Source organism: Panthera pardus, unplaced genomic scaffold (genome assembly GCF_024362965.1).
Source record: "Panthera pardus isolate Hobbes unplaced genomic scaffold, ASM2436296v1 HiC_scaffold_3, whole genome shotgun sequence".
Lineage (NCBI taxonomy): Eukaryota > Metazoa > Chordata > Mammalia > Carnivora > Felidae > Panthera > Panthera pardus.
Genome location: NW_026526876.1, coordinates 25,463,956 through 25,489,653, shown reverse-complemented (window position 1 = coordinate 25,489,653; position 25,698 = coordinate 25,463,956). Strand labels below are relative to the sequence as shown.

General features: G+C 38.5%; 1 protein-coding gene across 14 annotated transcripts in view; it reads left to right on the top strand.

Moving 5' to 3' along the window:
- CEP112 (centrosomal protein 112) overlaps window positions 1–25,698 on the top strand; it is a 462,552-nt gene that overhangs the window by 58,964 nt on the left and 377,890 nt on the right. For all 14 annotated transcript variants that reach the window (XR_008418577.1, XR_008418579.1, XM_053892300.1 and 11 more), the window contains 2 exons: window positions 22,142–22,228; window positions 24,864–24,963. Coding sequence is in view for 12 of the 14 variants with exons in the window: in XM_053892300.1 (XP_053748275.1) it covers window positions 22,142–22,228; window positions 24,864–24,963 (187 nt within the window). In the remaining 2 variants the exon portion in view is untranslated. The remainder of the gene's footprint in view (window positions 1–22,141; window positions 22,229–24,863; window positions 24,964–25,698) is intronic.

Here is a 25,698-nt window from a genome sequence, read left to right as displayed (position 1 = left end):
ACAGGGTTGCACGTTTAAACTTTTTCTTGTCATCAACAGATTGCCCTTGAAGTAAGGTTCTGTCTACATAGGGCTGCAGGTGCGGGAAGAATGGGGAATGATGGCTAAGGGTCTGGGAGTTCTTTTGTGGAGTGATGAAAATGTGCTGAAATTAGATTGTGGTGATGGTTGCCTCGTTCTCTGATATGGTAAAAACCACTGAATTGTATACTTTATTTATTTTTTATGTTTTTAAAGTTTATTCATTCATTTTGAGGGGGTGGGGCAGAGAGAGAGGCAGAGAGGGGCTCTGTGCTGTCAGCATGGAGCCTGACGTGGGGCTTGATCCCAGGAACCATAAGATCATGACCTGAGCCGAAACCAAAAGTCAAATGCTCAACCAACTGAGCCACCCAGGTGCCCCTGAATTGTATACTTTAAATAGGTGACTTTCTGGTACAGGCGTCATGTCCGTCTCAACAAAGCTATTAACAAAAGGTTATATCTGCTTATACTCGCACTGATGGTGTGAGAATGTCTGTTTTCCCAATTTCATCAACACTCAGTTCTAGACATTTTTGCTTCTCTGTGACATGAAAAATAGCATCCTATTGTTTTTATTTATTTATATATTTATTTTATTTTATTTATTTACTATTTACATTTATTATAAATGAGAATGAACATATTTTTTGTCTGTTTTAATTTCACTTTTGCGAGATGTCTTTTCTTAGAGTTTTCCATATTTTCATTGAATTGTTTGTCTTCCTTGTGATTCCTAGACAATTTATATAATGTGCTAAAGAATTCCGGTCTTTGTCATTTATCTTGTGAGCATCTTTCTCTATATCTTTTGATTTATTTCTGGTGTTCTTTTTAGTGTGTAGAAGTTGTCTTTTAAAAGCTGGATCTGTCCATCTTTTCTCTATGGCTTCTGGTTTTTGTACCAGACCCAGAAAAGCATTTCCTCTTCCAAGATTAGGGGGAAAAAAACAACAACAACGAAAACTCATATTTTTGTCTCTTTTTAAATCTTATTTTTATATGTAAATCTCAGATCTATTTCAGAGGCTTTTGTTGTGAGTTTTGATGGTAAGTTTTGATGGTAATCTAGGTTAGTCAATTTTAATGTTTACAGTAAAAATTTGGGAGGTTGCAATGCTTATGTGAAAAAAGGCAGTGAGTGTGGAGAGAGTTGACTAATATGAAATGTTATGCAGATTAGAGAGTTTATATGTCATGAAGCATTAAATAAGGATTTAATTCTTTTAAACTTTAGGGAGTCCAAAAATACTGAATTAGCCTTTAGAAATCAAACTTTATAAATTTTTTTTTTTAACGTTTATTTTATTTTTGAGACAGAGAGAGACAGAGCATGAACGGGGGAGGGTCAGAGAGAGAGGGAGACACAGAATCGGAAGCAGGCTCCAGGCTCTGAGCCATCAGCCCAGAGCCCGACGCGGGGCTCGAACTCACAGACCGCGAGATCGTGACCTGAGCTGAAGTCGGACGCTTAACCGACTGAGCCACCCAGGCGCCCCTAGAAATCGAACTTTGTAAACCACAGCTTTCATTTTAAATTTATAATTGTGTGGAAAATACCATAGATGTTACATGAGTAATTTTTGCAATATTGTTTTATGAGAGCTAAAGACTTGTAGTTTTCTTTTGGTGATTAAAAATATATACACCTATAAAATATTTAAAGATGTTCTTTTACATTTCCAATTAATTTTGGGCATTATGGGAAAACATGTTCAGAGAGAGTGATCCTTTGTTTTGACTCGCCTATCATTCGCAAACACACTTGAACTTGTTTGCCTTTGTAATTGCTAACACATTTCCTGTGATATGTACATCACAGAATTCTGTGACAGTGAGCATCATTAAGCAGTGGGCTTTTTCTCTTAGTGTTCTTAGAAAAGATTTCTGACACAGCTTAAGTCATTTGGAAAACCGTTGTCACTGAAAATGAAGTAAGAGACAACACAACAAGGGGAGATCAATTTTCAGAGCGGCCATCAGTTTTCAGAGAACAGATGGTAGAAATTGCTCTTTTTGTTAAATAAAATAGAAACTTTCCTTTGAACTTCACCTTCACTTATATTGAATGTTCTCACTTATCGTGTAAAAAAGGATGTTGCTTCCTTCTTACATGTAATGCCAATGAGGCATTCTTCCCTTTGTGAATCTGTTAGTTGAATGTAGAATCTGAATACATCCAAGATAGCAAAACTTACATTATTGACCTAATAAGTGAAAAAATTGATATTTGTAAACATTTCGCCCGAATATAAATTCAGATACACACAGTGTCCCAAAACATAATAAATAAGTATCCCAAGGAATACCACTGTAAACAGCATCCGGGCAAGGGTTAGATCATTGCTCACATGCCAGGCGCCTGCTGTCTGACCCTTCCCAAACATGCTCGTTTCCATCTTCCCGAGAAGTAAACAGCTATCCTGATTTTTCTGATAACTTCCCTCCTTTGTTTTTAAAGTTGATTTTATCACCAACGCTGGTATCCTTAAAAGTGGAAATATTCATATTTTAGTAGATTTTAAACTTCATATAAATAGAAGTAAACTTTATAGATAGTCTTTTGCTTCTTTTGCTCAGTAGTATGTTGGTAAATCTGCTATGATCATCTTTGTTGTGCCATCTAGCTTTCTGTTAAATGAATCTGCCACAATTTCTTGCCATATTCTTTTGAATCTGTTATCCATTTTGGATTTAAAAATTTTTTTAATGTTTTTATGTATTTTTGAGAGAGAGAGAGACAGAGAGTGAACGGTGGAGGGGCAGAGAGAGGGAGACACAGAATCTGAAACAGGCTCCAGGCTCAGAGCTGTCAGCACAGAGCCCGACGTGGGCCTCAAACCCATGAACCATGAGATCATGACCTGAGCCGAAGGTGGCCGCTCAACCGACTAAGCCACCCAGGCGCCCCTAATTTTTGGATTTTACAAATAATTCTACAAACGATCATGTGCATGTATCGTGACACAAATGTGTAAGAGTTTCTCTAGGGTAGGTGGGTTCTCAAAGTGTCCATGAGCCCGCAGTCCGTGACCCTTCCGTGAGGTTTGTGAGGTCAAAGTTATTTTTGTAGTGATATTTAGATGTTGTTTATTGATTACTTTACCGTGTTGACATTTGCACCGATGGTGCAGGTGCAGTGCTGGGTAGACCTGTATCTTTGCCCAAATCAAGGCAGCGGCACCAAATCGTACTTGCAGCTGTTACATTCTTCAGGGCCACACGGTCACGGGAAAAACTGAACAATTTTACTCCAGAATGTTTTTGATGAAGCAAGCAGTGAACCTATTAATTTTGTGAAATCCGATATGCGTTTTTGATACCTGGGTGATGAAATGGAACTTTGATTGAAAACTTGGGTGGCACACGGAGGTATGGTGGCTGCCCAGAGGAGAAACACTTGTGTGATTCTTTGAGTTAGGAACTGTTGCTGTTTTGTGGAATCCTGTTTTTATTTGAAGCGATGGCTGACAAACGACGGTTATTCAGACCTGGATATTTGGCAGACGTTCTCTGCACAGTGAACAAAATGCGCCCGTCACTTCAAGTAAAACAACTGATGATATTTGTTGCTGATGATAATATTAGAATTTTGGAAAACTTGTGTCAGTCACTTGTGAGCTTGAGAGCTTTCTAATACTAAGACTTTTTGGATGAGATCAGTGGGGATGTTAACCGATGCGAAGTTTTGATATTGGAGTATGAAATTTTCAATATTTGGAGACCCATGTAACTCATTGCACTGATGTTTTCCAGACGAGTAGTGCATGCTGTCATAAAATCACGCCCGGGTAAAAGGTCCATTCCAAGTTCAAGAGAGACTAACGGAACTTACTGTGACGGAGCATGAAAAGTTTCAGATTCCACAATGCGAGTAATTCTATAAACCTAGCACTTGTGAGTGTTGGTCTCCTTCAGAAGACTGTCTATAATTATCTGAAAAGGGCACCAAAATATTTTTTCCCTCTACAGCTACAGCCACATTTATGTAAGGAAGCATTTGAGGAAGAGCAAATTCCAATTTATACAAATTCTTTGAGCCAGTATAGAAGGAAGGAATACTTCTCAATTCATTTTAGGAGACAGACTCTGACACCAAAACCAAAAAGGACATGTCAAGAAAAAAAATTAAATCCCAGTAAAAATAAAAATTTAATAACAAAGTTCATTATCAATACACTGAGAAAAGACAATAAATGATGCTGGTACAATCTTTCATTTATATGGAAGAAAATAAAACTGGGTCCTTGTCCTGTAAGAGCAAACAGAAACAAAAACCAATTCTGGATGTACTAAACAATCTGTAAATGCCCAGACAAAAAGCCTTAAAGCAACAGAAATCTTGCAAAAAAAAAAAAAAAAAAAAAAAAAAAAAAAATCTAGGAATCATAAGATCTTTCTAACCTAATCCAGAACGTATAAAAGAAAGGATAGTAGTATTTGACTTGAGTGAAATAAAAGGGTTTGTGTGGTAAAAAAAAAAACCCACAACAGACAAGGTCAGTGGAAATATAATACATGTATGGGGAAAATATTTGGGACAGACTGTGTGTTAATGTGTAGAGCACAGCAGGAGGTCTTACTGACAGAAATGTGGACCAAAATTGTGAAAGGGCATTTTCCAGAAGAACAGATTCATATAGATCCAAAATGTGTGACAAGGGGCTAAGACACAGTAGTTTTCAGGCACATGCAAATTAGAAGAGTAGGGGCATCTGGGTGGCTCAGTCGGTTAAGCGTCCGACTTCGGCTCAGGTCATGATCTCTCTGTCCGTGAGTTCCAGCCCCGCGTCGGGCTCTGTGCCGATAGCTTGGAGCCTGGAGCCTGCTTCAGATTCCGTGTCTCCCTCTTTCTCTGACCCTCCCCTGCTCTGTCTCTCTCATCCTTTCACAAATGAATAAATATTAAAAAAAAAAAATTAAAAAAGAATAGTAATGAGATAACAACTAGGTCTTATTTTATTTTATCTTTTCTTATTATCCTATCTTATTCTCTTATCATCTTATCTTATCATCCGGCTTAGGATTCTGTGTCTCCATCTCTCTCTGCTCCTCCCCACTTTCTTTCTCTCTCTCTCTCTCTTTTAAAGATAAACATTAAAAAAAAAAAAAGAAAATGAGATGAAAAAACTTAAGGGGAATGTTGAGCAAACTTTGTTTTCATTAAGGATTAGGTGGTAGCAACTGAAAGGAATGAATAAAAACGATAGCAGGTGTTTTTAGAGGAATTTCCATGAGCTGCTGTTCACAAAGAAAAGCGAGATGCAGAAAAAATATATTTGTGTGTGTAAAACATTCATAATAAGATATGTATTGCGAAGGCATAGTGGTTTAAAGAAGAGAATTTGTTTCACTCGCATCTAACAGTCCGGGGGGTGTTGGGAGTGCTCTGCTCTGTGACATCATCAGGGACCCAGGTGTTGGGGAAGCTCTGTCCTCTTCAGCGTGTGACTTCAGTCTCTGGGTCTGAGATGGCAGTTGCTCCCAAGTACCTTATCTTTTAAGTGTCATCCTTCAGAAAGACAGAAAACATGGAGAGAAAGCCACTTTATTTTTAAAGCTATCCAGTCAAAGTTGCCTATAACATTTCTGTCCCAATATCCTCCTTGACCATACCTAGTCCCATGGTCACAAGCAGCCTCCTGTGGTACAGCCCAGCCCGAATTTGGTGGTGGTGGTGGGGCCTCAAAGGAAGAAAAGGAAGGTAGATATCTGAGTACATTGGCAGTCTGTGCTACAAAACCCCATACTAATGTATGCATTTTTGCCTCAGTGTGTTTGTACGTGATTCTGTGAACAGGGCAGGAGATAAGCAGATACAATGGATTGTTAGTCGGGAATACCCCATGCGGGTATTGATGTAGAAGGACATGGGGAGAAGAGGGAGGAATTCAAAGGAAATGAACACCAAGGAGTGCAGAGAAGCGAAACAAAATAAAAACTCAGTATGGAGGATGTTTAGGGTTACGTTTGTGTTTCATGTAGCGTACGTTCATGTATGATATATAAGAAAGTTTACAAATTAGAAAAAAATACCAGCATGCACCGGGTGTGTTTAAATATCACTTCTTTCCTGAATGTAATGAGTTCTGAGGAGACTAGAAATTACCGTTTAGGAGAATTCCGTACATCTCTAAGCCTCACGGATAAGGTAACGAGAGATAGATGCATTGTTCTTTGTGCTGCATCTATAAATAAGCACAACAAATAACAATTGGTATTATGAAATATTGCAAATGAATATTTTGAGAATAGGATACCCTGGAGATGTTCATCGGGAAGAATCTTTATTACTAACACATGATAATATCCCCCTAGTAGTAAGTAACAGAATTCTTTAAAAAGATGATTATAACAGTTAGTTATCTGAGTAAGTAGAGTGATGGTTATTTTAGAAATCACTTCTGCAATTTGCCGTCACGTTGGTTGAGATGTAGAAAGTGTGAGTAAGCAGATATATCGTGCAGCTATGTTGCTTTCGAAATTGCTGGGCAGTACAGATCGTTGACGTCAGCAGTGTTTTTGAGCTTTTATGCCTTACAATTTAATTACTACGCAGGTACAGTAAATAAAGGCGAACAATGTTTCAGTAATGTTACATTTTTTACTTTATTGAAAACTTACAGTTTGTAGAATTATTCTCTACATCAGAATAAATCTTGCCCTTTTTGTATCTCTTATTCCTTTTGATATGATTGATGATGATTGATATGATTTGATAGGATATGAATGGTAGTTATCAACAGTAAAGCTTTGAGATAACATTGGAAGGAGTTCACTTGTACTTTAAAATATGTAGGTGATGCCTGCCTAAATAACTTTAATATATATATATATATATTTTTACAAAGTCATCAATAGTTGTTATGCTATTTTATTTTTGGTGTATTTTTATTATTGGTGTTCTACTGATTTCAGTATCAAATATTAAAGTTTGCACCTGCAAAATTGCTAATAGGCAAAAGTACCATTTTGAATAAGAAATTTACTCTTCTGTAGGAGTGAATGTTGAATGCCTGAGCAAATAGATTGACAAATATTCCTTAAAAAACACACCACTTAATTCAGAGTTCATGAGTTTTCCATTGAGTGAAATGACAATGGTAACTGTCCTAAACTTTAGCTAGTTTTATACTGTAAGTGGGATATTTTTAAACCCAAGGAAAAACTTTAATCCTAAGTGAGCACCTTCATCAGCTTTATTCATTTGGTAAGAATGTCCAACCTCAGAGCTATTCTTTGAAGCACATACTTAAGAGAAAATGAAGCCAAATGGATTTTCTAAGTAAAATGTCTTAAGGTCTAAGTAAAAATTCTAGAAATTCTCTGAAAAATAGCCTCAGGGCATGCCCTCCAGAGAGGGAAACTTACCATTTTCAGTTTCTTTGCTTTGGCGGTACGTTATCCGTGGATTGGCTTGTCACACACTCCTTGTATTCCTGCGGCATAGTCTCTTGCTGGCTGTCTGCTGCTTTTTCTAGAAGTGGGTGGTTTAGCCCTGAGGTGGTGGTTCAAGGAATTGAGTGGATCTTCTGGTCCTTTTGCTTAGGGACTTGGTCAAAGGAGGTAAAGCTTTCCTCCTTCCATTTATCCCAACTGATTCTTGCCAGAAAGTCCTTTTGAGGGGCAAACGGCCTAGACAGGTATTTTAGTTCCAAACCAAACCCCTCTTACATTACGGGATTGATAGATGAAAACAAGTTGAACCGTGGCTGATTTTGGAAATAGGGTAGGAGTACTCACTTTTCTCACGCCTCGCTTGAGGAAGGGCTTCTCTGCCCACACTCCTTAGTGGCTTCCTCTTCTTAACCTGACATCGAGAGTTCTATAATTTAGGCTCAGTTATTCATTTGTCTAATTTTTAAAACTTATGTTAACACGTATGTACCCGTGTACTTACACGTATACATAAGTATAGTACAAAGAGAATACGGGCGTGCCTACAAAGTTTAATTGTTTTATTCGGCAGACATTATGAGAAAAGCCCCTAAAACTTGGATTTCCGTTCCAGGAAAGAAGCAAAGAAAGTATAGTGAAAACCAACTACAGGGCCCTGTGGAATTTAAAGTGATACGAGGTATATCGAGAAGGAAAAATTGCTGCTTTCTGGGAGGCTTGGGGAAGACTTGACGGGGAAAGTGACACCTGAGTCACGAGATGTTAACAGGAAGAGAAGACATGGAAGCAGGAACCCAGAGTGTGTGTGTTTAGCTGGAGCTCATAGACCCCTTGGCTGCTGGTACAGGGAGAAGACAAGGAAGGGAGTGTGGCAAAATCACACACGCATGTCGCCACCGAGCCAAGGCCCAGGGAGCTACTGAAGTATGCCTTTTCCACAACTGTGCTTGAGGAAGGTGAATGAGCAGTGGGGTCTCGGGGGGGTCAGTGGGGTGGGGGAGGGGAGTGAGGCATCTGCAGTGAAGAGGCTGTCCGACGGCGGAGGTGTGGGTGCGCGGGGAACTCTGTAGGGCGGTAACAGAATGTGGTGACTCGGGGGATGTTGAGGGTCAGGGACAAGGAGGAGTCAAAGATAAGGCACCTGTTTGTACGTAGTGAGTATTATTTTGTACTGAGTGTTGAATTGTACTGCAGTGACGTCCAACTGGAGGCGGCTAGGAGGTGATAGAAACTAGGAAAGACCCGGGTCCTGGAGACGGACAGTAGAGGCTCAATTGCGTGCGAGATCAGAGTGAAACTCACCAAAGGCAAATGTTTACTTTTAGTGCAGGCGGCTCTGGGGCACACTGGAAGAATGGGATGATGAGGAGGAGACAGAGAAATACTCTCCAGATCGAGGGGAGCCCCAGGACAGCACAGGGTCACAGAAGCTGAGGAAAAAAAGATGGTCCTAGTGCGAATCACGGAGACAGAAGCGTGGAATTTGCCCTTAGATTTGGTGATCCAAGGGGCTTTTGGAGGAAAAATGATAATCATGTCACAAGGTGACCTTTGAGATGGCAGTTTTAATGAAAGGTGAAAGGCAAATGATGAAGGGAAGAAGTGGAAATACAGAATGTGGAATACATGTGGAGTGAAAGGGTCATCAGTTAAAAATGAGAAGGAAAAGAGAAAAACCAATGATACTCTGGTGAAAGCTCATATATTTTTTAAATAGCAATTCCTGCTGGTAACTCTTATTTTGTGTGTGTTTATTTATTTAGAGAGAGAGGGAGAGAGAGAGAGAGAGAGCGTGACAGTGACCACGAGCCGGGGAGGGGCAGAGAGAAAGGGAGAGAGAGGATCCCAAGCAGGCTCTGCACTGTCAGCACAGAGCCCAACGTGGGGCTCAAATCACAAACTGCGAGATTATGGCCTGAGCCAAAATCAAGAGTTGGATGCTTAACCGACTGAGCCACCCAGGTGCCTCTCTGCTGGTAACTCTGAATTGGTCTTTAAAAAAAAAAAATCAAATATTAATTTAATCAATCTAGTAAATAAGTATCACTGAGGAAAGTGTGTGTAAAGGTCTACAAACGGTAGGAGCTCTTAATTTATTTACCAGAATTAAAAGAAGTCTTTAGGGAACGAAAGTTGAATCACAGCATGTTTTAGAGTGCCAGTGCCTTGTGGTTGTGGGCCCGTCCCTTCTTTGCTCCTCAGTTGTGCCGGGTTTTCTGTCCCAGGCTAACGCTTCTTATTAAAACCGTAGGATTGTTTAGTTAGAGAGCATCTTACTTTCCTTTCTTGAGTTCTGTCTACATTTTGAGCTGGTGAAAGTAGGTGAACACTCCTGTTTTAAAAGCTACTTAGCTTTATTTAGCTTGAGTTCATTGGGAGTATGAACTCAGGCTTTGTACCTCTCTGGCCTGGTGACCTTGAGCAGGTACCTCTTTGTGCTTTAATGTGTCAATATTGATACATTATTATTAACTAAAGTCCAGGATTTGCTTTAAATATATGTAGTTATATATGTAGCATATATGGAGTTCTATAGTTTTGTGGGTTTTGAAAAATGTATAATGTCACATGTCTGCCATTCTAGTATCATATAGAATAATATGCCCTAAAAATCGCTATTTTTAAAATGGACTTGCCAATGTCATTTTGAGGATTACTTGAAATAATGAAATAATGCAGGTAAATTGTTAGGAACAGAGCTTTGCAAGTAGGTTATCATCAATCCAATGTTTGTTGTTTTTCTGCTTCTGCAATTTCTTTTTTAATGCTTATTTACTTATTTTGAGAGAGAGAAAGAGCAGAGGAGGGGCAGAGAGAGAGGGAGAGAGACAGAATCTCAAGCAGATGCCATACTGTCAGTGCAGAGCCCAGTGTGGGGCTCGATCCCACAAACGGTGAACCGTGACCTGAGCCGAAATCAAGAGCCGGGCGTTCAACCGACAGCCCCCCAGGCGCCCCTGTGTATCTTTCTTTGTGAAGTATTTGTTTCATGCTATTACACTGAAAAAGAAATAAGGTTATTTGCCACTTTATTATTAAGTTGTAAGAGTTCTTTTAAATTCGGGATACAAGTCAATATTTTATATTCTAGATACTTTTAATATTCTGGATATAAAATATATTTTTCTACTCTGGATATAAATGGAAAAACTTTGTTCTTTGGTACATACATAATTCGGATGTCTTCTTAATATCACTGGGATGAATTCCCTTATCACTGTAAAATATCCTCTATCTTTTACAGCAGTCTTTGTCTTGGCTTGCATGAGCATGGCATATCTTTTTGTATCCTTTAATTTTCAGTCTGTGCATTTATATTTAAAACAGAGTAATGGTAGACAACATATAGTGGGGCCATTCTTTAAAAAAGTAGCCTTAACAGTCTCTGTCTCATTAAGTGGAATTGTTAGTTCGTTTAAATTTAATGTAATTATTGATATGGCTGGTTGGCTTTAAGTGTACTTTCTTGGTATTTGTTGTCATCATTACTTCCCCCCCATCCCCCACTCCTTTATTGTCCTCTTTTCAGCTACTCATTTAAAAAGTTATTTCATTTAAATTTTTCTATTGAGGGGAGACTGGGTGGTCCAGTCGGTTGAGCGTCAGACTTTGGCTCCGGTCACGATCTCACGGTTCGTGGGTTCGGGCCCCGTGTCGGGCTCTGTGCTGACAGCTCAGAGCCTGGAGCCTGCTTCGGATTCTGTGTCTCCCTCTCTCTCTGCCCCTCCCCTGCTCATGCTCTGTCTCTCTATCAAAAATAAATAAACATAAAAAAACCCAAAAAACAAAGAAAGAGACACTCCCTTTATAAAAAAAAAAAAATTAAAAAAATTTCTGTTGAATTCTTAAGTTATATATCCCTTGATAGTTTTCTTTATTGGTTGTTCTAGGGCTAAAAATGTGCATCCTGACCCTGTCAAGGTCTATGTAGAGTCCGTAAGGAACCGCTTCACGCTGGACCTTTCCCACACTCTGCTTCCCACGTTGCAAATCTAACAATTAAAAAATAGTATCATTCAGTTTAACCCTGTCCCGATTCCCTGTGCTATTGTTGACATAGTTCTGCATGCATTAAACCCCACCTTCCAGTGTCGTTACTGTTACTTTAAATAGATGTCTTTTGAGGACATTGTAAGAGAAAAAACACTCTCGTGTGTTTATGCACTTACTTACTATTTCAAGTACTCTTCGTTCTTCTGTATCTGAGTTTGTATCTGGTGTAATTTCCTTTCATCCTCAGGAACATCTTTTATTACTTCTTGTGGTACAGTTCTAATAGTGACAGCCTCCGTCAGCGTTTCTTTTATCTGAAATGTTTTTTCTTTTCCCCTCTTAGCACTTCTAAGATATTGCTCCTTTGTCCTCTGGCCTCTATTGTTTCTCACGAGCAGCAGGCAGTCATTCTTATTATTGTTCCCCTGTAGATAATGTCTCTTTTCTTCTGGCTGTTTTTAAAACTTTCTCTTTCTCTTTGGTTTTCAGTAGTGAGACTATACACACCTGGATGTTGTTTTCTTTGTATTTATTCCGCTTAAGAGTTCACGGAGCATCTTGGATCTGTGAGTTAGTGTTTTTTATTTTTTATCAAACTTGGGAAGTTTTGGGCCATTATTTCTTTAAATATTGCCCTCTCTTTTCTAATTGCCCTCTTTAGGTGTATTTAGACTCTTTGATTTTTGTCCCACAGGTTCTTTAAGTTTTGTTTATTTTTTCATTAATTCTTCAATCTTTTTTTCTCTCAGGTCATTGGGTTAGATAATTTCTATTGATGTGTCATTAAATTTACAGACACTTTCTTCTGCCATTTCAAATGTACTGTTAAGCTTATCAAGGGATTCCCCCCCCCCCCCCCCTTTCAGTTATTATAATTTTGCATCCTGGAATTTCTGCTTATTTCCTTCTTACAATTCCACTTTGCTGCTGAGATTCCTTATCTCTTCTCTCATTAAAATAAATTTTTCTTTAATTTTTTGAATATATTTTCCCCTGCTTCTTTCAAGTATTTATATTAACTGCTTTAAAGTCATGTATGCTAAGTAGGTTCATCTTGGGCCTTATTAACTCCTTTCATGTATTTGTTCTTGCCTATAGACACTTTTCTTTTTTTCATGTTTATTAATTTCTGCATGAAGGACATTGTGGATGATACATTTTAGAGACCTCTAGATTCCGTTGTCTTCCTCCATAGAATAGTGATTTTTGTTGTTGTTGTTCTAGTGGACTGTTCAGTTATTGGGCAATTACCTCTACCTTGTGTAAACTTGGTTTTGCATTCTATTAAGGCAAATATATGGAAAGCCAAAGATATTTCCCAAACTCCTCCAATATGGTGGGCTCTAATCTACAAACCCTGTCTCTTCTGAGGATCTTATAAAGGTTTGCTTTTAGGTTTTATTGGGCAGGTTAAAGCCTAAGGTGTGGCCTTTGTGGTGTTTTAGCTGGATGCCCAGGTATTTCCAAGTTGTTAGGAAGGTGTCTCCGCAATTTGTTTGGGCTGGGCCTTCAGTATCTCACAGCACTGTTTAATCTGTGGTATCCATTATATTTCCTAATTATAGCAGCCATGCATTGTTATTTACCTAGTGCCTGCACCCAGTGTGGCTCATGCACACTCATATCCCAGCCCACGGTCAAGGACTGGCAGGGGCCCCTGTTGGCAGTTCTCACTTCCCTAGTGCCCTCTACTTAGGATTCCAGCTTCTTCAACTGTCCTGAACTCTGACCTTTGCCCTTCCGGTTCAGTAGAGCTTTGGGGCTCTGCTTAGGACTCCAGTTGTGCCCATGCAGAGAGCCAGAATGGTAGTGGGGCTCGGCTTATGAGGATGACACTATTGCACTATTTTCTTTCTTTTGTCTTTTTCGTTTTTTGTGAGGAAGAGAGAGAGAGAGAGAGAGACAGAGACAGAGACAGAGAGAGGGAGAGGATGAGGGGCAGAAGGAGAGGGGAGACAGAGAATCTTAAGGAAGCTTCATGCCCGGTGCGGTGCCCGATGTGATGCTCGATCTCACAACCCTGAGGTCATGACCTGAGCCGAAATCAAGAGTTCGTCGCTTAACTGACTGAGCCCTCCCAGGCAGGCGCCGCCCTGCATTTCCTGTTTTCTAATACCAGGAATGGGTACCTCATCTATTTTATCCCGTTCTGTGGTTGGTAACAGTGGGAGGTGAGTTTGGTGCTAGTTACTCCATTAGAGCCTGAAGTAGAGCTCCATGGTTCTTAAGTTTGAAATCAATAGTGTGATTACTGAGCCCAGTGAAAGAAAACTTAAATGTTGTTAGGAGTCAGACTTACTGGGAGGTCAAACAAATTAGTAGTGTTATATCCTGTCTTTCAGTGTCAGTCTTTGTGTAAGCCTGTTGACTGCTTTTTCATATGCATATAGGTATGTGTATATAGATGCACACATATGTACGTACATCTCTATATCTATATTTATATGTCTATCTATATACATCTCTATAAATCTGTGTATCTATATTTGTATCCTGTATTGTGTTTATATATGGTGCTAGAAAGATTGTTTCTGTAGTCTAATCATGATAATTTATCATGAATCACGCATGCCCTAGAGGCAGAAATATAGAGCTATTCTGTGGTATCAAGATAAGAGTTTCCAGAAAAGAGAAACTCCTTTATTGTTTCTCAGATACTCTTTTATCATTATTATTATTATTATTTTAGAATGGTAGTAGGGAAACTTTCTTTTTAATACCACCCTTATAATAACTTGGTGTTCACTCTTTTTTTTTTTTTTTTTAATTTTATTTTTTTAATTTACATCCAAATAGTTAGCATCTAGTGCAACAGTGACTTCAGGGGCAGATTCCTTAATGCCGCTTGTCCATTTAGCCCATCCCCCCTCCCACACGCCCTCCAATAACCTTCTGTTTGTTCTCCATATTTAAGAGTCTCTTGTGTTTTGTCCCCCTCCCTGTTTTTATATTATTTTTGCTTCCCTTCCCTTATGTTCATCTGTTCTGTGTGTTAAAGTCCTCATATGAATGAAGTCCTATGATATTTGTCTCTCTGACTAATTTCGCTTAGCATAATACCCTCTAGTTCCATCCACGTAGTTGCAGATGGCAAGATTTCATTCTTTTTGATCACCGAGTAATACTCCATTGTATATACACACCGCATCTTCTTTGCCCATTTATCCGTCGATGGACATTTGGGCTCCTTCCGTACTTTGGCTATTGTAGATAGCGCTGCTATAAACATGGGGGTGCATGTTCCCTTTCAAAACAGCACACCTGTATCCCTTGGATGAAGACCTAGTAGTGCAATTGCTGGGTCGTAGGGTAGTTCTATTTTTAATTTTTTGAGGAACCTCCATACTGTTCTCCAGAGTGGCTGCACCAGTTTGCATTCCCACCAGCAGTGCAAAAGAGATCCTCTTTCCCCGCATCCTTGCCAACATCTGTTGTTGCCTGAGTTGTTAACGTTAGCCATTCTGACAGGTGTAAGGTGGTATCTCATGGTGGTTTTGATTTGTATTTCCCTGATGATGAGTGATGTTGAGCATTTTTTCATGTGTCAGTTGGCCATCTGGCTGTCTTCTTTGGAGAAGTGTCTATTCATGTCTGTGCCCATTTCTTCACTGGATTATTTGTGTTTTGGGTGTTGAGTTTGATAAGTTCTTTATAGATTTTGGATACTAACCCTTTATCTGATATGTCATTTGTAAGTATCTTCTTCCATTCTGTCGGTTGCCTTTTAGTTTTGCTGATTGTTTCCTTCGCTGTGCAGAAGGTTTTTATTTTGATGAGGTCCCAGTAGTTCATTTTTGCTTTTGTTTCCCTTGCCTCCAGAGACGTGTTGAGTAAGAAGTTGCTGCGGCCAAGGTCAAAGAGGTTTTTGCCTGCTTTCTCCTCTAGAATTTTGATGGCTTCCTGTCTTACGTTTAGATCTTTCATGCATTTTGAGTTTATTTTTGTGTATGGTGTAAGAAAGTGGTCCACGTTCATTTTTCTGCATGTCGCTGTCCAGTTTTCCCAGCACCATTTGCTGAAGAGACCGTCTTTTTTTCCATTGGATACTCTTTCCTGCTTTGTCAAAGATTAGTTGGCCATACGTTTGTGGGTCCATTTCTGGGTCCTCTATTCTGTTCCATTGATCTGAGTGTGTTTTTGTGCCAGTCACATATTGTCTTGATGATTACAGCTTTGTAATACACCTTGAAGTCCAGAATTGTGATGCCTCCAGCTTTGGTTTTCTTTCTCAAGATTGCTTTGGCTATTTGGGGTCTTTTCTGGTTCCATACAAATTTTAGGATTGTTTGTTCTAGCTCTGTGAAGAATGCTGGTGTTATTTTGATAGGGATTGCATCGAATACGTGGATTGCTTTGGGTAGTATTGACATTTTAACAATATTTGCTCTTCTAATCCAGGAGCATGGAATATTTTTCCATTTTTTGTGTTTTCTTCAATTTCTTTCATAAGCTTTCTATAGTTTTTAGTGTGTAGCTTTTCCCCTCTTTGGTTAGATTTAATCCTAGGTACTTTATGGTTTTTGGTGCAGTTGTAAATGGGATTGATTCCTTGATTTCTCTTTCTGTTGCTTCATCGTTGGTGTATAGGAATACAACCGATTTCTGCGCATTGATTTTGTATCCTGCAACTTTGCTGAATTCATGAATCAGTTCTAGCAGTTTTTTGGTGGAATCTTTTGGGGTTTCCATATAGAGTATCATGTCATCTGGGAAGAGTGAAAGTTTGACCTCCTCCTCGCCGATTTGGATGCCTTTTATTTCTTTTTGTTGTCTGACTGCTGAGGCTAAGACTTCCAATACTATGTTGAATAACAGTGGCGAGAGTGGACATCCCTGTCTTGTTCCTGACCTTAGCGGGAGAGCTCTCAGTTTTTCCCCAGTGAGGACGATATTAGCGTTGGGTCTTTCGTATATGACTTTTATGATCTTGAGGTATGATCCTTCTCTCCCTACTTTGTTGAGGGTTTTCAAGAAAGGATGCTGTATTTTGTCAAATGCTTTCTCTGCATCTATTGAGAGGATCATGTGGTTCTTGTCCTTTCTTTTATTAATGTGATGAATTACATTGATTGTTTTACGGACATTGAACCAGCCCTGCATCCCAGGTATAAATCCCACTTGGTCGTGGTGAATAATTTTTTTAATGTAATGTTGGATCTGGTTGGCTAATATCTTGTTAAGGATTTTTGCATCCATGTTCATCAGGGAAATTTGTCTATAGTTCTCCTGGTGTTCACTCTCTTAACCAAGTTATCAAATGCTACATTGGCAATATGGGGACAAACCAACCTTTTCCTAATAAGATGGAATGAAAAAGGATATAACATCACGTTAGTGTTAATCCCGTGAAAATCTAATAAGTCTAGTCATCCGGAAGCATCAGACAAATCCAAACTGAGGGACTTTCAGTAACTGGCTATACTCTTCAGAAATGTCAAGGTCAAGAAACACAAAGAAAGACTATTCCAAATTAAAGGAGATACAGTTGATATGATAACTAAGGGTAGTGCGTGCTCCTGAATTGGATGTTGGACTAAAAAAATAGCTATAAAGGGCATTATTGTGATAATCAATAAAGCTTGACTATAGATTGTGCATTAAGTAATCTTATTGTGTTACATTACATTTCCTGATTTCGATAAGGGCTGTGATGTTAAAAGACAGCATCTTTGTTTTAAGGAAATATACACTGAGTTTTTTAGGGATAAAGAAGCACGGCATCTCTAGCTTTCTCACAAATGCTTCTGAAAATAGTTTTATGTACATCTGTAAGTAGATATAGATACAAAAAATTGATACAGCACATCGGGCCAAACATAAACAGCTTGTGAATCTGGGTAGAGGGCATATGGGAGCTCCTTGTACTATTATTGCAAATTTTCTTTAAGTTTAATATTATACCAAAGTAAAAAGTTATAGCAGAAAAATCAAATAGTGACACATCTCTATGGTTGCAAGAACAGAGATCCATCAAGCTTGCCTAAAATAAAAAGGGGTACAGAGACTTTCAAATTCAAGTATGCCTGGTCTCATGGAGACTATTAGGGCCTGAGTTTGCTTACTTCATGTTTCAGATGCCATGTGGTTTCTAGTCTTTGCAGTCGTGGTGCATTTGCTTTGCTCTCTTCTGTATACTGGATTTATCTGCTTTCTCTTGGTTGTTGCCCCTCTAGAAATTGTTCCTCAAAGTCGCTAACTTGCTGTCCTACTTCAGATTCTTGAGAGAAATATCACCGTTATTCTCTAGCTAATGCATTGCTTAAACATATGTCAGGTGTTTATTCTTAATCGGGTCACAGGATTGAGGTGGAACAGATGGAGAAGGTGGGTTGAAACATGCAACATAGTTCCATGGCGTTTAGGGCTTTCACTCACAAGCCTACGGTGTAATAAATTCTCTTGAAGGCGCTATAGAAAGATATGGCAGTGAACTGTGTCTCCTGTATCCGCCCAGCTTGCTTATATTGCTTTTTGAGTTTACTTTTTAATAGACTCCTAAAATGCTTCTGTTGAGGGTCTCCACGTGAACTTGGATCACCCAATCCCCTTTCTGCTAAAATGAGGAAGAAGTATGATGGGAGTTAGAGGCAAGAGAATGGAAACATTCAGAATTTCTTTCTTTTGTATAGTAAATGGATGACTGCTTCCCTCCCCACTACTGAGTGTTTAAAAAATCACGAGTCTGTGTTAACTTTTGTTGTAAAACTTTTAAGTTTCATTTGACTATGTTGATTTGATCATGCATGTTTATCTTAAGTTCGGATTCATTATTTAAAAACAATTTTTTAAAATTTTATTTAAATCCAAGTTAGTTAACATATAGTGTGATAATGACTTCAGGAATGGAATTTGATGATTCATCACTTACATGTAACACCCGGTGCTCATCAGTGTGCTCCTTAATGCCCATCCCCCCACCCAACACCCCACCAACAACCCTCAGTTTGTTCTCTGTATTTAAGAGTCTCTTATGGTTTGTCTGTCTGTTTTTATATTATTTTTTGCTTCCCTTCCCTTACGTTCATCTGTTTTGTATCTTAAATCCCACCTATGAGTAAAATCATACATTTGTCTTTCTCTGTCTGACTTATTGCGCTTAGCATAATACACTCTAGTTCTATCCATGTTGTTGCAAATGGCAAGATTTCATTCTTTTTGATTGCTGAGTAATATTCCATTGTGTGTGTGTGTGTGTGTGTGTGTGCGCATACATACCACATCTTCTTTATCCATTCAACCATTGATGGACATTTGGGCTCTTTCCATACTTTGGTTATTGTCGATAGCACTGCTATAAACATTGCTATAAACTGCTATAAACATTGGGGTGCATGTGCCCCTTCGAATCCGCACACCTATATCCTTTGGATAAATACCTAGTAGTGCAATTGCTGGGTCGTAAGCTAGTTCTATTTTTACTTTTTTGAGGAACCTCCAGACTGTTTTCCAGAGTGGCTGCTCCAGTTTCCCACCAGCAGTGCAAAAGGGTTCCTCTTTTCTCTGCATCCTCGCCAACATCTGTGGCTTCCTGAGTTGTTAATTTTAGCCATTCTGACAGGTGTTTCGATTTGTATTTCCCTGATGATGAGTGATGTTGAGCATCTCTTCATGTGTCTGTTAGCCATCTGGATGTCTTCTTTAGAAAATTGTCTGTTCAAGTCTTTTGCCCACTTCTTCAGTGGATTATTTGTTTTTTGGGTGTTGAGCTTAATAAGTTCTTTATAGATTTTCGGATACTAACCCATCATCTGATGTGTCATTTGCAAATATCTTCTCCCATTCCATCAGTTGCCTTTTAGTTTTGTTGATTGTTTCCTTCGCTGTGCAGAAGCTTTTTTATCTTGATGAGGTCCCAATAATTCCTTTTTGCTTTTGTTTCCCTTGTATCTGAAGACATGTCTAGTAAGAAGTTGCTGTGGCCAAGGTCAAAGAGGTTTTTGCCTGTTTTCTCCTCTAGGATTTTGATGGCTTCCTGTCTTACGTTTAGATCTTTCATCCATTTTGAGTTTATTTTTGTGTATGGTGTAAGAAAGTGGTCCACGTTCATTTTTCCGCATGTCGCTGTCCAGTTTTCCCAGCACCATTTGCTGAAGAGACCGTCTTTTTTTCCATTGGATACTCTTTCCTGCTTTGTCAAAGATTAGTTGGCCATACGTTTGTGGGTCCATTTCTGGGTCCTCTATTCTGTTCCACTGATCTGAGTGTGTTTTTGTGCCAGTCGCATATTGTTTTGATGATTACAGCTTTGTAATACACCTTGAAGTCCAGAATTGTGATGCCCCCAGCTTTGGTTTTCTTTCTCAAGATTGCTTTGGCTATTTGGGGTCTTTTCTGGTTCCATACAAATTTTAGGATTGTTTGTTCTAGCTCTGTGAAGAATGCTGGTGTTATTTTGATAGGGATTGCATTGAATATGTGGATTGCGTTGGGTAGTGTTGACATTTTAACAATATTTGCTCTTCTAATCCAGGAGCATGGGATATTTTTCAATTTCTTTGTGTCTTGTTCACTTTTTTTTCATAAACTTTCTATTGTTTTCAGGTTGTAGATCTTTTACCTCATTGGTTAAATTTATTCCTAGGTTGGGGCGCCTGGGTGGCTCAGTTGGTTGAGCATCCGACTTTGGCCCAGGTCATGATCTCACGATTTGTGAGTTCGAGCCCCATGTCAGGCTCTGTGCTGGCAGCTCAGAGCTTGGAGCCTACTTGGGATTCTTTGTCTCCCTGTCTCTCTTTGCCTCTCCCCTGCTCACGCTCTGTCAATCTCTCTCAAAAAAAAAAAAAAAAGTTAATTCCTAGGTATTTTATGGTTTTCAGTGCAATTGTAAATGGGATAGATTCCTTGATTTCTCTTTCTGCTGCTTCATTATTGGTGTATAGAAATGCCACAGATTTCTGTACGTTAATTTTATATTCTGTGACTTTGCTGAATTCATGTAGTAATTCTAGTGGTTTTTTGGTGGAGTCTTTTGGGTTTTCCAAGTAGAGTATCATGTCATGTGGGAAGAGTGAAAGTTTGACTTCTCCCTTGTGATTTGAATGCCTTTTCTTTCTTTTTTGTTGTCTGATTGCTGAGACTAGAACTTCCAACACTACGTTGAACAACAGTGGTGAGAGGGGACATCCCTGTCATGTTCCTGACCTTAGGGGTTATTACTTTTTTTTTTTTTAATGTTTATTTATTTTGAGAGAGACAGAGAGAGCAAGAGAGCAGTTATTTATTTTGAGAGAGAGTGAGCGAGCAGGGGAGGGGTAGAGTGAGTGGGAGAGAGGGAATCCCAAGCAGGCTCCTCACTGTCAGGCCAGAGCCTGATATGGGACTTGCTTGATCCCATGAACTGTGCGATCATGACTTGAGCTGAGATTAAAAGTTGGATGCTTAAACTATGGAGCCACCCAGGCACCCCAGATTCATTACTTTTTTGAAACAGGAATTGAAAAATATAAAGTATATTTCAAAAATTTCCAAGAGATTATTTTGACAGTATATTTCTAATATTATAACAAAAATTTCCTGAAGGTTGTAGACTAATTTTTTTGAGTACCTACTTTGTGTCCTGAGTATAGTTACTTAAATGATATTACTGAAAATAGGGGCACCTTGGTAGCTTAGTCGGCTAAGCATCTGACTTCAGCTTAGGTCATGATCTCACAGCCTGTGAGTTCAAGCCCCGTGTCGGGCTCTGTGCTGACAGCGCACAGCCTGGAGCCTGCTTCGGATTCTGCGCGTCCCTCTCTCTGCCCCTCCCCCGCTCATGCTCTGTCTCTCTCTGTTTCTCAAAAATGAATAAATGTTTAAAAAAAAGTTAAAAAAAAGATATTACTGAAAATAAGCTTCACAACTCATTGAGGCGAGTTTGACTAGCAGGAAAGGAAATAGAATCTCAAAGGGTGACTTTCCCAAAGTCACAATAGTTAATATAGTGGCATTAAAATCCAAAGTAGAAATGAGGTCTGTTAGACTCCGATGTATACACTCTTGCAAATGGTGAGGAATCCGGTGTTTAAATACTTTCACATTTTGAGATAATCAGTTTTATGTTATTTGTCTTAAAGCATGTCACTATTATTTTTTTAATTCTGAGATGCACCCATTATTATCAACAATTTGGTCACATTTTGGCTGGTTTTGCTCAGAGCGCTGGTACAGTGTCTGTTGGTTTTAGGAGGATAAAAGGAGTTGTTAATGAATGCTTAAAAGTGACTTCCTTGAGGTAGTCGGGGTCTATGATTCCAGGAGATAGAACTGGAGAATCTTTTAAGGGCATATCAGTGATATGCACAAATTGTTGACATCCACTCTCAAATTGTCACATTCAAGTATGGAGGTAAATAAGAGTAGTTTTAATGAACATGTAGCTATGAGAAAAGACAAAAAGTAAAAAGGTTGATTCGAGACCACATTAAAAATAGTAAGCAAAGGCTAAACCACTGGCTTTAGAAAAATTTCAGATGACTTTTTTTGAGGGGTGGAGTGGGGTGGGGATAACTGGTAAATCTGTATTTAGTACTCTCAATTTTGTCTATCAAGTGAAATTTACCTGAAGCACTTACTTAGCTTGGAAGTAATCAAAGAATGTAACCAACATGTTGGTAAAGTGATGTGATTTGCTAGACCGGTGGCTAGAAGGAAAATGTGGAGAAGGACACTTTCACATCAGGAGTTATTTTCATTGAGTGGGGGACTTTTGCCAAAGGGAAATAACACCTTTGAAATTTTTTTCTTGAAGTTGGACATAAAAACAAAAATGATAGAAGCCAAATGCCATGAGGAGAAGCTGAAACTGCAGCAGAAACATGATGCCGATGTTCAGAAGGTAGGCTCTCTACCGTTTATTCTTTCATTAACGTTGAATACTCAGAATATTCTAGGTCTTGTGACCATCCCTCCCATCGTCCACTGATTAAATAGTCTGTGTTATAAATAGAATTTGCTAACTTAGTATTTTGGCCAAAGTCGGATCTCTGTTCTTCACTTTCTAAACAAATGTGTTTATGTAAATCCTTATAGTTGCCACTACCTTTAGTTCTTCCTGTGTTGTTTGAAGGTTGGCCTTCTTAGAGTCCTTAATCTGCATTCTAGCATTACCTTTCGTAAAAGCTGAAGTAAGACAGCAACTGTACACACTAGTGTTCGTTTTAGTCTGATATTCTTTCTGGTTTTCTGGAAATTAAAATTTGCTTTTTAATTTAAAAAGGAACTTTTGGGGGCTCCTGGGTGGCTCAGTCGGTTGAGCGTCCGACTTCGGCTCAGGTCATGGTCTCGCAGTCTGTGAGTTCGAGCCCCGCGTCGGGCTCTCTGCTGACAGCTCAGAGCCTGGAGCCTGCTTCGGATTCTGTGTCTCCCTCTCTCTCTCTCTGCCCCTCCCCTGCTCATGCTCTGTCTCCCTCTGTCTCAGAAATAAATAAATATTTTAAAAAAATTAAAAAAAAATTAAAAAAAAAAGGAACTTTTGGATTTAGTTCTGTTTGTAATAGACTGCATGCATTGTGTTGGTAGCACTGAATGTACGCTTCTTTTTTCCAGTAGCTCATTGGGATTTATGCTTTTCTGTGTTTCCATTTGTATTTTTAAAGAAAACTTATTTTTATTCTTAATGGGCACAGCAACAATAATCAATTTATGGTTATCCTACGTGGCATTTGAGTGGTTAGCATGTTTTAATATTGATTTCAAAAACTGAGTGATATATACATGTATATTTCAATGCATAAAGACTAATCCACATTGAAACTTGGCATTTACTGTTGCACCACTAAGCCTGATTCTGCCTCACAAAACTGAGTGACAGAGATGGTGGCAGAGAGTTGAAGCCGCACATCACATATCCAAGCTTTCTTAAAAGCTGAAAATATATTCATATTTAGTCAGGTGCCTATTTGGCTCATTTTCTTGCAAAGCGACAAGAAGGAAACCACTGATTGAAAATTAGAAAGAGAAAAAATATTGAATCCTTTTCCTTCTTCTTTCTTCTTTCCCATTCACATTTTAAAGGCCAGTATTACTTTCTGCTCTTAGTAGAATTTTACTTTAGCTCAAGTTGGTTAGATAAAAACAGCTATCACAAATATGTTAGAGATTTGGTAATGTAATTTTAATAGAACATAATATCTATCCAAATGAAATGGAATCTATTGATGTATAAGATAAATAAATATAAAAATATATTTGGAAAAATCACAGTAATAGAGTTTGAACTAGGCTTCTTGGTATGTCCGTTACAAAGATCAGTTCTAAGAAAAACATTTAATAATAAAATTCTTTCCGGGAATTTCTCCTTTAAAATAAATTCTGCATGAAAAAAGAAAGCAATGCAACTAGTTTGAAATGCCAGGTAAAATATAAATAAAATCCTTGACCTTACGCCAGGTTTGGAAAGTATATTCCTCAGTTTGTTGCTTGAATGGCATTTTCTAAGTGTCAGGAATCAGGGAGGAATAAAATTAGAGTGTTTTATCTGTTTGTGTACATTCTTTTCCTTTTTTGCTTTTTTGTGGACTTTAGGATCAAACTAGCTTCTTTTCTATTTACCAATCATTCTTAGAGGTGGAAATGCTGGTAATAAAAGCACTAAGAAAAGGCTGGTTAGACGTTGGTGAACAACCTTCCCTGCCAATATTTCTTAAGCTGAATTTGAGTGTACAGGAAATATACTCCAACCGTACGAAAAGTGGATATTCATACTCTTGCCTCAATTTGGTTTTCTTTTTTCCCCTTTGTTAGCACATTTTTTGTTCTACTTGGTAACTACTGCATTTTGGTTATTTCTCGTGTGTGTGTGTGTGTGTGTGTGTGTGTGTGTGTAGATGTATTTAGGAGTATAAAATCATGATTCAACTGTAATAAATGATTCATTTAAAACTTCTGACACAATACAATTAATGATGTAAAATATTCATGTAATTTTTGACTTATTTTGAACTGACTTTTTTTGATTCATAATAGCAAAGCTAGATCTAAAAGAAGCCTATTACAGGTCATCTTCCCATGTGTCTGGGGATTTTTGTTATTGTGCATGAAAATGAAAGGACACCAGAGGGAGGATCCAGGGGTCCACTCATCTGAAGGTGTCCTGTCCCAGTGCAGTGGAGGGGGGGTGGGGGAAGGGTGGATTGTGCTGTGCCAGCCAAGTTTCTGACAGCTTCTCTATGCTTCTTTATGACACACTTTAATCTCTGAATTATATTTTAGAGAATCAAGTTATTGTTTATGTTCTCCTTGAAAATTGATACATGAAAATTGAAAGCTGATGACATATTTCTTTCAGTAATCAATTATTTTAGTATATTTTATATTTTCTCAGTGCCCTAGAAGATAGTTTTTACATCTTTTTTTTGGAAACCCATTTATGGGATTAAGTGAGACTTAACAAAAAATATTGTGCTTGTTTTAAAAGTTACGTGTTCTCTATATAAAAATAGTTTACTAAAACATTTTAAATTTATTTGCAGATTTTAGAAAGAAAGAATAATGAAATAGAAGAATTGAAAATTTTATACAAAAAGAAACAAAATGAAATGGAGGAGACTGTTAGAAAACTTGAAAAGAAAGGTGATGTATTGTTACATCAACTTTTTGAAAGCATTTCCATTTTATTTTGATGGTTGTATAAAGTAAAATTTTAGTTCTGACCTTTAATATGAGATGGGGATGTTTATATGGGCTTCCATATGACTGAGTCAAAACTGTGTGTGTGTGTGTGCGTATGTATGTGTGTGTATGTCTGTGATATGTTTATATGTGTGTGTGTGGTGTGTGTATGTATGTGTGCGTATGGGGTATGTGGTGTGTGTGTGTTTGTGTGTGATGGTGGCAGTGGTGGTTGGTTTGATTAAGCAGTTGGATGAATCTGTCACTACTCTTCCTACTTCCTAACTCTCTCTCCTTATTGGACTGGAGCGGCCATGGGTCAGTCATAGATTAGAGCTTACTGGCTTTCCCACGGAAGTCTAGGGAAATTATTCCTCTTGGCCTAATAAAATTCATTACATTAAGTATCTACTTTAAGCCTTGTGCAATAGGCTGGTGTTGTGATTGACAGAACAAACATTTAAAAGGTATTCCCCATTTACGCTTTCATTACGAAGGAAAAGAAAGCATGTAATCAAGTGTTAAATTGACTATGACTATAGGTTAAAACATTGAACTGCAACAGGCAGTCAGAGAGAGTTTTAAAAATCTGTTGTAGGCAAAGGAACCTTAATAATGGTTTTGTGAGATTTGGTTAGTTGGAGGGAAGGGTTCCAGGTACCGGGGCAAGGATGCTGTGCTGTCCGGTGTGCGAAG